The sequence below is a fragment of the Mustela nigripes genome, chromosome 14 (genome assembly GCF_022355385.1).
Source record: "Mustela nigripes isolate SB6536 chromosome 14, MUSNIG.SB6536, whole genome shotgun sequence".
In the NCBI taxonomy this organism is placed as follows: Eukaryota; Metazoa; Chordata; class Mammalia; order Carnivora; family Mustelidae; genus Mustela; species Mustela nigripes.
Window position 1 is genome coordinate 54,548,258 of NC_081570.1, and position 13,096 is coordinate 54,561,353.

The 13,096-nt window shown below is 39.4% G+C and overlaps 1 protein-coding gene across 17 annotated transcripts in view; it reads left to right on the forward strand.

Moving 5' to 3' along the window:
- SGIP1 (SH3GL interacting endocytic adaptor 1) overlaps window positions 1-13,096 on the forward strand; it is a 207,306-nt gene that overhangs the window by 118,001 nt on the left and 76,209 nt on the right. For all 17 annotated transcript variants that reach the window (XM_059375035.1, XM_059375047.1, XM_059375034.1 and 14 more), the window contains 2 exons: window positions 11,751-11,775; window positions 12,696-12,747. In XM_059375035.1, coding sequence (XP_059231018.1) covers window positions 11,751-11,775; window positions 12,696-12,747 — 77 coding nt within the window. The remainder of the gene's footprint in view (window positions 1-11,750; window positions 11,776-12,695; window positions 12,748-13,096) is intronic.

Genomic DNA, 13,096 nt, shown 5'->3' on the forward strand with positions numbered 1-13,096 from the left:
CGCATTTAATTCTAAGAAAAGGCTAAGAAATTTACCTTCTAATCAGACTTTAATTCCAATGTCTGAAATCATACCTAGAAATACAAACTCACATTCTGAAAAGTTCATCCCTTGAGACCTGCTATGATAGATAGACATGATCTATGTAACTCTCCTTTGGAAAGATCCAAGGTTATTTTCCAGGTTCTGTGATCTGTGAGCTTTTAGCTATGTTGTTTCTAGATCCCAATGCTGATAAGGCTCTGAAATTGGGTTAATCTCTTTAGGGAACTTGGTCTCTTCTGTGGGCCCAGCCCAGCCAGGCTTAGGGGAGGCAGATTAACTGGAAACCAGTCCCAGCCCTGATTCTTTGTAACTGTGTGGTCTTAGAATTCATCTGAACCTCCTTTTCCTCAGTGGTAAAAGGCCACCAACTGCATAAGGTAAATCAGTAGCAGTTTTCAGTAAACATTAGCTGTCAATATCATCCACAATATTTAATCCTCACAGCATTCCTACAACAAATCTGTAGCCCTGCCTTAGAAATTACTGAATTAAGGCACAGGACATCTTGCTCTAAGACCTCCAGAAAATAAGTGGTTAAACTAATTTAAATATAGAAAAGCTCCTGCTCCTCTTTCCAGGGACAACTCCATTAAAGCTATTTGATTTTAACCCAAGAATTTCTTTTTGTCTGTAGGTTGCAAACATGGGCATTAATAATTTTCATTTCTCTGTGTTACTTACCAAGGGTCTGGGGCTGAAAGTCAGCCCCTATCTTGACCCTGAAGCATTAGTTTTTGGCTATAAGAGAACATTCTGCCCTGGAGATCAGATCACATAGTTCTATATACTGTTTGTGCAAAGCAGTGCTAGTTCCTGGGAACCTTTGTGACATATATTCGCCCCTTGGGTCACTAATGGCAGAGAGATCAACAGTTAAGTGGGAGCTAAGTGAAACATTTAGAGGAGCTGGTGAAGGAACATTACAACTGGGGCCACATCCCTTGAGGCATATACAATTCAACTTTATTTCAGAGTGCAATTCATCTTTCTGTATTTTAAAAGACATGATGCTTCAAACATTTTCTAGTGTTTTAATGGCCCCCCAAAAGGGAATTACTAAACCTGCTTCCAATGCCTCCTGTGTCCCTAGCACTATGTTTGGGACCAGAAAAAGTCCATTCGTGACCATTACTGTGAGCAATAATGGAGTGGAGACACCTAAATGACACAGGACAATAAGAACTGCAAAGAATATGCTAGCAATGTGGACCTTTGTTTTCCCCCAAGGCTAATAAACACCAGGCAAACAGAAAGACCTTTAATTATACGTGGTTATTGTGAAGAAAAGGAATGTGCTGTGATCAGACAAGAAAAGGGAACAACCCATTCTGAATGGGGAAGCTTGGGGAAGGCCTCATGGAAGAAACGGTCACGGCCCCGAAGAATAAGTAAACTTGTGACTGAGGGCTATAGAGGCAGCCTGAGCAGAAGGCAGGGAAGTGAGTGAGGGGATTCAGCATTCAGATGGCCAGGAGCCTCTGCGGTTAAGTGTGGGCTTCCTATAGGTGGGAGGTGGGGGGTGGGAGATAAAGAGTGAGGGTAAGTTAGAGCCCATCGTGAAGGCACAACTGACGTAGAATGGAGCGTGTGTTCTATTTTCTGAATAATTGGGAGGCTCTTTAAGGACACAGTAATATATTCACTTCACTATTCTGAAAAATAATTCTGCAGGTAGTGCAGAGGATGAATTTAGGGGGTGAAAGTGGAAATGGGACCATCAGCTAGGAAGTGTGCACAGAAGGCTCATGGAGCACAGCTTTCTACCAGGGATGAGGCCCTCACCATGACATTTGCTCAAGAAATAAAAGAGCTTTCCCAGAGGGCCAGGGACCACTCACTGGGACAATAATTTGCTATTGTTTATGGGGAGTGGGATGGAAGAATTGGTGACTGTAGCCAGGGTATCCTGAAAGGAGATGACAGGTACCGGGTTCCCTGACAAAGTTGGAGCTACTGGAAAGTCTCATGTTTTAGGTTTATGACCATGCTCAACTGTATTGCAATAATGACATCTTCCAAATCCTTTCAATATCACAAAGCAAAATTTTCTATTTTCAAGGCACAAATCTATTTGCTAGAAGCAAAGCATTCAAAAGAGAGCTTAGAGTGTCTCCAAGGGAGGCCACACCAATGCCTTCTATAGCTTGAATTTGTAGGGGAGGCACAATGTGATCTCTACCCACCTGGGTGTTCAGCTGGGTCTCTAATGAAAAGGCAGATTAGAGAAAAACATACAGAAGTGTAGTAGCATGTACATTTCATGTATACGTGGGAGACCCCAGAAAAATAAAGTAACTCAAAGAGGTGGCTTTAAAATCTTGAATTAAATACCGCTATGTAGAGAAAGGGAGGGGACATAGGCCTCTGAAGAGAGAGCAGCTGATCTTTAGGAAAAATAGGTGGGAAGAATATTGTGTGATCAGATTTGTTTCGGTGAGGTATTGACTTCTGGTCTCCTCACTTGCGCTAAGACTCAGGGCTCCCTGATCAATAACACTCTTGGGAAGAGGATTTATGACAATTCTCAATATATCTCTAGGTAGATTAGGGTTGATCAGAGAAAGAGTCTCCTTGCATTTACCGTTTTCAAATGCTTACAGTTCAAAAATCATCAATATAGTGAAGCAGCAGATTTGGGGGTGCATGTTCTGCCACCCTTCAAGCTAAAGCCTGTGACCTGGGAATGACTATGTCAGATGCCCAGAGAAAGCCGTTAGAAGAGCAGTACCTTGAGAGCTGCTTTGAGGAGGATTATTCTGAGCCATATCTGTTTCTCTGAAAATACATTTCACCTCTCTCATTTTCTCTTTTTCTTCTTCATGCCTACGCTTTCTAGAGGAAAAGTCCGGTAAGAAACAAGTCCTTTCCACATTTTGGCCAAATGTGACTTCTATTCATTTTCATCATCTGCATAATGACTGACTGTGTTTAACATCTAAACAAGATTTTGAATTTTAAAAACAAACCTTTGTGAACCAGGACAAGGTCTAATTATGTCCCATGGGGTAAAAAGGAAGTCGGTTGCTAAGTGATTTTATAAGTCTGTTATGAAGAGCCATGGTGTAATTTTGGGAAGATTCACCTCTGCCTCCATCAAAGGCATATGATTAAATATTTTAGGTATGAAGTTTCATTTATTGCAGCTTCCCCTTGGATTGGTCAAGCTACATATACATACCATGAGCTAGGCAAACCTTTTAAGTTAATTTCTGGCTTAATGCCCAACATGATATCATCCGTCAAACGAAGGCTTGTGAAGCTGGCCTAGAAGAGGGAAGTTGTCTTCCTTCTTTTATTTTTCAGCTAATCAGAAAAATATCTGCTTCCAGAGTTGTCAAAGAGACAGAGAAAGAGGATCTTTATAAAGTGCAAAGCAACTCTTCCACACTCCTTTTTAGTACCAGTGGGTGATTTTTAGTGGTAGCACGAATCTGCTATGATGTACCTACATCTTTTTTTTTTTTTTCTAGCAACAATGAAATAGATCTACTAGAAAAAAAAAAATTCAATGTTCTCTTGTCGGTTACCTGGTATATTGGGAAAGTGTTTCCAGCATGCCAAGGCTCAGCTATCACGGGTAACCTCTCCACAGAAAATCATGGAAATCTGTGTTTCCACGTTAACAAGCACTGAGAAATGGTTGGTGGTTGGTTGCCCTTAACGCACCTAAGTGGATGGTGCAGTAAGGGCTCCAATATGTCATCCCGTGCATTGCCCCCAGCCTGGCAGTCTCTGTACCACCTGCAGGCTACCCCACCCGTGGCAAGTCTGTGTGATAGGAGGGAGGAGAAGTGGAAGACATAGAAGAACAAAAATGGGATCAAAATACTAAAACACATCAAAGTACAAACCCCAAGTCTTTTGGTTTCTAAAAATAAAATAAACATATTATTATTATTACTATTACTACAGCTACTACTAAACTGAATGGCCACTTCTGAGTAATTGAGCGTCTCTATTGTATCACATGCTACGTGGCATACAATTTGGTTGGTGTGCTTTAATAGCCTTTCTTTATATTTTGCCAAATGCCCTTATTCTTGACTCTGAATCTTTGAATTATCCAGATTTGGCCACTTCAAAAATTGACTCAGTTGGGTGGCCTGAACTTAACCCGTGGTGAACTTAACCCCAAAAAGCTCTCCTCCTCATTGGTTTTCCCCCATTGTCCTTACTTCAATTTTAATTGCAAGTAAGCCTTGTCATTTTGAGTTGTGTGTTTTTAAGGACGAGTCCTCCTGTCACTCCCTGGCCTCATTTTCCTTTGGAAATCCTCTTGTTGATTGCTCAGTCTGGTTGAGTCTTAATGACTATCTTGGTTAGTAGCGAGGTCTTTATTTTCTCTTCCCAAATGGCGTTTCAGAAGATCCTCTCAACTAGGTTCTATTGGACATGATAGGTATTCACTGTAGTCTGAGTTGTAATGGATACAAGAATGAATTTAAATATAGATAAAGACCTACTAGGGATGGGGGTAGGGGTTAAGGGCTTGCCTGATAGCTGGCCTTCCCCATCAGCATTAAAAAGCAAGTAAGAAGATGGGCTGGAATCAAAGTAATATGCATAATGATCACATATTCTAATTCTTTCCTAGAAAATTCTCTAACATGAATCACTGAATTTGCTATTACTAGCCTATATAAAAATATTTGTTTGGTGCTTGGTAGCTTTTCACGTATTTTCCTCCTGTTCCCCATAGCACTGAATTTAGCATCTTGTAAAACTTCAAAACCTGAGGCTGACTTAGTGATTTTGATGAGCAAGACAGATTGTGTTTGGTTACTTCTTTTTATAAATATCTTAAAACACTTACCCTCATTGGCTAAGACTAAGGTATTCTAGTAGGCGGACTTAAAATTAATTCTTTTGTGCAAAAAATAACAAAGCAAAACTGGTGTGGAATAAGGACACTGCAGAAACTATGAGGACATAGGCTGAAATATTATTTTAGGGAGGCATATTTGCAAATTATATATGTTCTAGAAATATAATATCTTCTAACCCAAGATCTTCATTCTAGTGACCAAATTATAAATTATTAATGTACACCCACTTTGGAAAATAACCTCAAGGTACAAAGTAAGAGTTATCTCTTATTTGAACATCAAAATAGAAATGGGGGAATAATAAATGTTGCCAAAACCTTTTCCGGAATGTATCCGAGGATTAAGAGAAATCTAGGAATTGAGCAATTAATATTTAAATAGAAACACAGGAGATTTGTTCAGAAAGGGAATAGACCGATTGCAAAGTCCCTGTTTGAGTAATCAGATGAAGTAATAAGAATAGTAGATAAAATTTACTGAGACCTTATTATATGTGACACAGATCCCTGCAATCAGAGACAGATTGGCCACCTGCAGATTCTGAACAGCGGAGTAAGTGTTTTGTTTGCTTGTGCAGTTAAAAACAACTTTAGCCCCATTTATAAACCAGAATGTTTGAAATTTAAAAAAATAAAAAATCAGGATATGCTTCTTCTCTCTCAACAACTTTGAAGATCTGGCAGCGCTAGGCCCAAATTTTTGCCAGGAAGGCATGGGAGCTCCTGAGTCGTGGTGAATTCCCCAGAGCTTCGTGAAGACATGCCCTTACCAATGGCACCCCTCTCCTTGCCCTGTACGCTTCTGAGTTTGCCACTCAACGTGTAGTGTTTGGCTTACATCAAGACCAGGGTTTGCCTGGGTAGCTCAGTCAGTGAAGGGTCTGATCCTTGATTTGGACTCAGGTCCCAAAATTTGATCTCAGGATTGTGAGATTGAGCCCCACGGGCGGCTCTATGATGAACCTAGAGCCTGCTTGAGATTCTCTCTCTCCCTTTCCTTCTTCCCCTCCCTGGCCCTGCACCACAAGCTCTCTCACTGTTTCTCTTTCTCTCTCTCTAAAAAAAAAAAAAAAAAGAAAGAAAGAAAGAAAAAAAAAAATCTAAACCAGAATATACCAAGACGGGATACAAATGACTTTCCTTCCACCTTTGAAGCAAATTCTATATATTGATAGAACAAAGATAAAACACTAAAGGCTTCAAAGATCTTGGAAAATGAGAGGAGAGGGAGTAAAATAAAAAACAGGCAAAGGCCCTCCTCTCCAGTTCATAGATTTTGCTGTCAAAATTGCTGTTCAGCGGAGCCTACAGGTGTTTTATGCACCTTACTGGTGATAAATAATGTATACGGAGCCCTTCAGTCTGATGTGTAGAATTCTTTTTCTTTCGAGAGTTTCAAATAGCTCTTAATTATGGGCTTTGAGGTTTCCTAGGTCTGACCTCTCCACAGCTTCTAGCTGGTCCTTCTGTGTTCATGCTTGTGACTGCATGAATTTGAACAGTTTTCCCCAGATAAAAGCATTTTCCAAGTGGAGTTTACAAAATGCTTTTTTTTTTTTAAACAACTTAGTTAACATGCAGTCAAGTGTTGGTTTCGGGAGTAGAATTCAGTGATTCAACACTTATATCCAACACTCGGTTTCATCCCAGTAGGTGCCCTCCTCAAGGCCATCACTCATTTACCCCCTCCTCCCGTCACCTCCCTCCAGCAAGCCAAATGCTATCTTATGATGTTGTCTTTTGCTAGAAAAAAAAAATACAAACAGGAACTGTTGACGCTATGGTGATTGCTGTGAATTGTGTAAGACGGATGTTTCATTCACAGACCTGTGCCCCTGAAGCAAATAATACATTTTATGTTAATAAATAAATAAATGGAAAACCATAAGGAAGAGAAAATACACTTATAAAAAATTTTTTAATTAAAATATAGGTTTTTAACTCATTGGAGACTAAAATATGGCTTAATTTGTATAAGTTAATATGACAATTTATTTTAAAAAGTGGTCTCTATAATCTTAAGAAAGTTTCTTTGAATATAAGGTTCTACCTCTGTATGGGTACGATGTGCATTTTATTTTGCATTAGTTTTCATAATTTCATCTTAGGGAAATTTGTGTCACTTTTAATCCTCTCTTTGCTATAGTTTGTTACTTTTAAAAGTGAATTTTTTGTTATGAGATCGAAGTTAAAATCATAAATTCCCACATTTTCTTCTTAGAGAAGAATTTTAGTCTGGTCATTAAAAGAATTATAAAGTCTAAATTTTCATATAAAATACTGAATTCCTCTCAAAATACAGTATGAATTAGTAAGAGAACTTAAGCCCAGGAATATATATTCATGAATGTTTTTTCTCTGATTTTATATAAATTACATCCACAGATAACCGACAAATGTATAAGAAAGGTGGAGACAACGTAGAGTAGAACCTGGAAAATCAGGCAAATGAGAAACTCTAAAATATTAGAAATAAAATTGACAAGAGTAAATATGCCTAAAATAATGAGTTCTGTTACAAAACATTTAAAACATTCAAAACCATTCATGGTTCTCTGCTTTAGGAGCCCTCCAACAATATAATGTAAGAGTCTCTGGTTCAACCCATTCACTAGCTGTGGATCTTAGAGACTCAATTCCCCCTCTTTATCAATAGACCATTGGACCGGATATGCATGGAGGCCTCCCAGGTATAAAACACCAGAGGCTTGTTTCCTGTCTGGTCCTAGAGTAGAACAGTCCTTTTCATTTGAGCAACCTTCTAGATACTTACATGTTTGTGCTCCTGGCCTGGGTTTGGGGATTTGGGCAATACTGGGTCCCAGGTAGCCTTTAGTATCTTCATATTTTGAAAGCAAAACTTGAAGCAACGTCTTTTCCCCCACTCACAAAATAGCCACGATTGTTACTGAAGAAAAATTCTGAAGAGAGAGGGAGAGTAACCAGAGGTTGTTGGGGTCCGATAGCAGTCATAATCCAGGTGTGAGAAGTGAAAGAAAGAAGTCCTATGTCTGCTCTTTGTGTTATTCCAGACATCGCCTGCTCACCACTGTTCTACTGATGCTGGGCAGTTTGCATTGTTGCCATCTGTCCTTGTTAGGGGCTCCTCTCCCTTCCCATCACAGCTCTACCCTTTGGTAGAGGCTGCCCAAATCACCAGGCCAAGAACAAATAGTTACCAAAAAAAAAAAGTCCTCATCAGCATTCGTGCCGTAGTACACCAAAGAGAAGAGCCAGGCAGAGAAGAGGTCTTTCTACCCCTGCTCTCTGATTTGGGGAGGCTCCAATTTAGTCCAAATCATGTGGGAAATGAATTACACCTATGGCATTTGGCAACACCCCGTCGTGTGTGGAAATCTACTTTTCTCTGTCATACCTAGTCTCTAAAACCTCCTCTGCAAATAATCTGGAGAGAAACTCCTTATGACAAAACGTGAAAAGTTGTCAGTGAAGTTTTCTTGGATGTTTCTGTCTCGTTCTTGCGTGCCTATCACTGAAATGGTACGCCCCACTAGCGAAGCTACTTTGTACCACAGAGAGCTTCTTTTAAGGTTCGCCAAACCTCCTTATGGTTTAATAAGCCACTGCCCGTTTTCCTTTGGCCTGGTTACTTGGAGTGTATGTTTGGTTGGCTGTTGATGAAGTCCTCTATTACCCAAATCCTGTTGACTGATCCATCATTCTCTGACTAGGTATCTGTTCTCTCTTCCTTTTTGCTGATCACAGAGGCGCAGCCCGGTAAGAACTCTCACCATTTTTACCTTGAACGTGCATAGAGAAAAATGTTGCCAGGGTGAGGTGGCCAGGTTTGGCTTCCCATTAAATTTATGGTAATTCAGTATGAATGAAGCAGATGAGTTACATTTACTGGCTGGAAGCCTCTGGTCCTATAAGCATCAAGAGCATATTTTAGAATTATCGGAACACTTTTCCACAATAAACTAAATTAATACATAGACACCCAACCCCTAGTGCCAAATTTGAACAATGTGTGTAGTGGGGGGGGTGTGTATGTGTGTGTATGCAAGGCCTGGAGACTGGCCAGAAAGCACGTAGAAGTTTACAGCAAAAAGATACTAAAGACTAAGAAAACTATAAGGAAAGTAAGGAAACAATTTTTAAGCCACATTGTTTTAAGCCTGAATGTAAGATAAGTTCCTGGACCACAATTTACTTTGGTTAGTATACTGATATTACATAATAATATATAATCATAATTTCCATCTTGGGAGGAAGAGAGATGTTTTCAGGTCAACACTCCTCACTGTCACATAAATCTATTATTTCACCAGCCGAAGTCGAATCACTATGAGTTTGCATTGCTCCAAGTGAAATCTTGGTCATTTTTCCCAGGGTGAAGAGTCTGATGAATTAAAAGCAACAAAAAGAGAAAGGTCTTTGCTATGTTTGAAATGACCCCCTCTGTAACAGGGAAATGGGACTGAAAACAATGCCCTTGGGCCTATGCCAATTTGAATAATCATTAGGTGAGGCCACTAGTCTGCCCCAGCTGGTAAAGCCGGTGGTTCTCTGTTTCCACCCTGTAGCCAATGATCAAAGGCAACACGCCCAGGGACTGCTGTTTGGGTGTGAATGACTCCTCCCCAGCATATAGGCAACATTTCAGATTATGACAAGTTCTTTTTTTTTTTTTAAAGAAAAAAGAGGAAATTAATTAAAAATGAAGGTGATTTATTCACAACATACATGTAAGCAACAATCACTAAAAAGAGGAAAATGGGGTCCTTTGGAAAGGAGACGACTTTTTAATTCAATGGGCTTTTTCCTGACTGTGGTTTGTGTGGTGGACAAAACCTTAACCTTGTTCTAGACTTGCCACGCTGCCGCTCCAGGCCTCCAGAGAGCTGCATGCATGACCCAGCTGACTGGGGCCATGTTCTTGTCTGTTGCTGCTGACTTGCTGCTGAGCATTCCCATTATCTGTTCCTTTCTAAAGTGATACTGTTTTTTTCTTCCTAATGTCTCAACAACAGAGTTTTCTTGCCGTACCTTGCTTGCACTTAACTGGTGATTGTTTATTCATGAGGAGTATTTAATAAGAATATTACTTGGCCTTCTTGCTTAGATCCTCTCCACAATAAACAGCTACTGAATGCATGAATACACCTGGAACCACTGAGTACAAAAGAAGTCTTGTACCTTCTTCGGTTTCATACGCATTACATTTTTAATAAAAAGGGTAAGATAGGGAGCCGAAAGATCTTCAATACTGCCTCTGGGGTCCCCTATCTCTTGGATTTCAGGTCTTGTAATTCTAGATGAATCTGGTTCCCTCATTGATGACCTTGTGGCTGGCTACTCGGTATCTTTATCACACACCCATAAGAAAATCTGACCATCTGAGGCTCTGAAACCAAGAAAAACATTTTAATTCATTTAGATGATTTGATCTCTTATTTTTGTCCATAGAGCCTTATCTTCTAAAAGCCAACCTGTATCCAAACTCCCATACTAATGACTGTAGCTGATTTAATGACTATATTTAATTTAAATGCTTATTAGTTTAAATAAACATGTTAGCTTAAACATATGAATTTAAAATGTTTATTCATTAAAGTAAATAAAATAAATATCTATTTAAAAAATCTTTTCTAATAATGGAATAATTCTCTATAATGGGACAGATACGCAGATCGTGTTATTAGGCAAGACAAGCAGAAAATAAAGTTTGAAAAATTGAGCCATTCACTAGAAAACATCTAGTGAATTCTTGCTCAGATTGAAACTGCCCCTCTACTGTTAAATGAGCTCAAAATGAGACAGAAAATTCTAATAAGTCCTAGGAAAGAAGATAAGAAGTTTCTTCCAGGTCTGTTACAGAGACTCTACGTCTGGTCCTGTGTTGTTAATGTTGCCAAGTGACAGAAGAGATCTACCTGTGACCAGCCACCAAGCCCTGGGCACACCCTCTGGAATACTTTCCAATACTTGCCCTTTCCCACCCCCAGCACCAGTCCCCACCATTCTCCTAAGGCAAGCCCTCTCCAGTCATGTCCTACCCATGATGCTCTTTGTCTAGGGCTCTCCTTTTCTGCCAGCATCCCATGCTTAGAAGACTTCAGAGCAGTTTTGAATCAGATTTTTTTTCTAATCAATCTTTCCATGATGGAAATGTGATGGAAATAAATTTCTGCTAGGGTATTATAAGAGCAAGGCATGACCTTCTCAAATTATTCCTGTCAGGGCTGTTTGTATTCCTACAGTATCACAATGCCTTGATCTAAAGGAATGACTTCCAGGTGGCAGAGAGCCCTGTGGCAGGCAGGTGGAAAAAATTGGGGTAGGGAGGGCAGCTGGAGAGAATGGAATTCCCTGGCCCCTGATTACAGCAGAATATCCAGGGCCCATGCCTCCACAAGTTTTCCTTCCCTTTAACATTTGTTGAGTAGATCTTTACAAATAACATTAGTAGAATAATGACTATTTTTACTAACAATTCATGGACTACCCCTACCCTGATAAAAGCAGAAAATACTCCTAATACATTCTATTATTTTCAAACATCAAACATATAAACATATATTAATCTTGGATTTATTTCTGATAGACTTCAAGTTTGGTTTTTTTTTTTTTTAATAGACTATTCAGTGTTTGCTTAATTTGCCAAATCTACCCAGGTAAGGGGTTTTTCTGGTTCAGGAGACTTATGATTACCCTCCCTTTATAATCCTTGAGTAAAATGAAAAACTGATTTATATGTGTGTGTCTACAGTTTCCAACTTGAATGCAGTTCTGAGAAAGATTTCATTTTTCCCCATCTGCATTTCTGAGTTCAGTTGAATTGCAATGACAGAAATATACATATTGTACATAACATATATGTGGTCTTAAACCTTATAGTGTCTATTTCTAATTCTAGGGTGCAATTAAAAGGAACTTATCCAGTAAGTATATCCTAGCTACCAGAAATAGAGTAAAATTTAAAAGGAGAAATAGTTCCTTGGATCTTAGAGCATATGTATATATATTTGCATTATACACTCTTGGGCTTGATTTTTAAGGCTCATGAATGCTTTACTTTTACAGCAAAGAAATCTCGTAATGATAAAGGAGCCTCGTGGGTTCTGAGTGATTAATATTTAAATCCTGAAATGAATATGTTTCTGGAAAAACATTGCAATCTTCTTCCTAGATTTGTCAATTCTTGCTTTATCATTTGCCTTTACAAATAAAGTTAATCAAGTGTGTGTTTGCTGAAGGGGTGGGGAGAGGAGAAGGGCAGAAGGGCCTGAAGATAGATGCAACTAATCCATTCCTAATGTTATCGGATACAAAAATTATAGTCAACCAAAGTGATATAATACAGGTTATAATTTATGTAGGGCATGATTTTCCTCTGCTGCATATAGCACATTCTAGCAAATTCTAAATTCATGTAACATTTTCTTGGCATTTCAAGAAAAGAACAGGCAAAGAATGCTGGATTCCTGTACTATGTACATATGGCCTGGCTTAGTATTCTCTTATGGTAATTGGAAAGCGGAACTGCTCGAGGCGGCAGACATTCGAAGAATGGTAGGCTACTCCGGTAAACTCTGCAATATCCAGCTCTTCTGTTTGACAGCTTATCATGGTAATTCCTTGGTTAATTAGGCTTTCCAAATGCCAGATAAAATGGTACTACATATGTTTGATATGTGGCTCTTACACTGCCCAAGTAGAGGGTTTGTTTTGCAAAATTTTCATATTGAGTTGGTTATTGATGGAACTTAAATCTCTAAGTGTTTCCAAACATAGCTCATAAGACATAGGAGAAAGAAATAGTAAGAGTATGCCTAAAAGCTTTCTTTGTCCTGTACATCAGGTGAAGAAGTGGCGAGACCCAGGCGTTCCACACCAACGCCGGAACTTGTAAGGTGAGCATGGAAGGCTTTAATTGTGTTTCCTAGAAGGCATCATGCAAGCATTCCTTGTTAATAATTCAGCAGATCTCCTTTAGGCTGAATTTTCAACTTCTGTTAGTAAAGGCTCTGCTCATATGTTAAGTCCATAGCATGGTTCAGGTATGTTACCATTTCTCACAAGTGCAGCTGGAGGGAGATCCATAGGGGGAAGTACTGTGTAATCACCTAGAGTGACTATCAGACATGTGCAGGTCCCTCACTGATGGGAGGGTTGGAGTCTGTGTGAAGAGGTCTTTTGGTGTTTAGGGTACATGATTGTATTGCCCTATGAAGAATACTCTGTTCAGTTGGTTTCAATTTC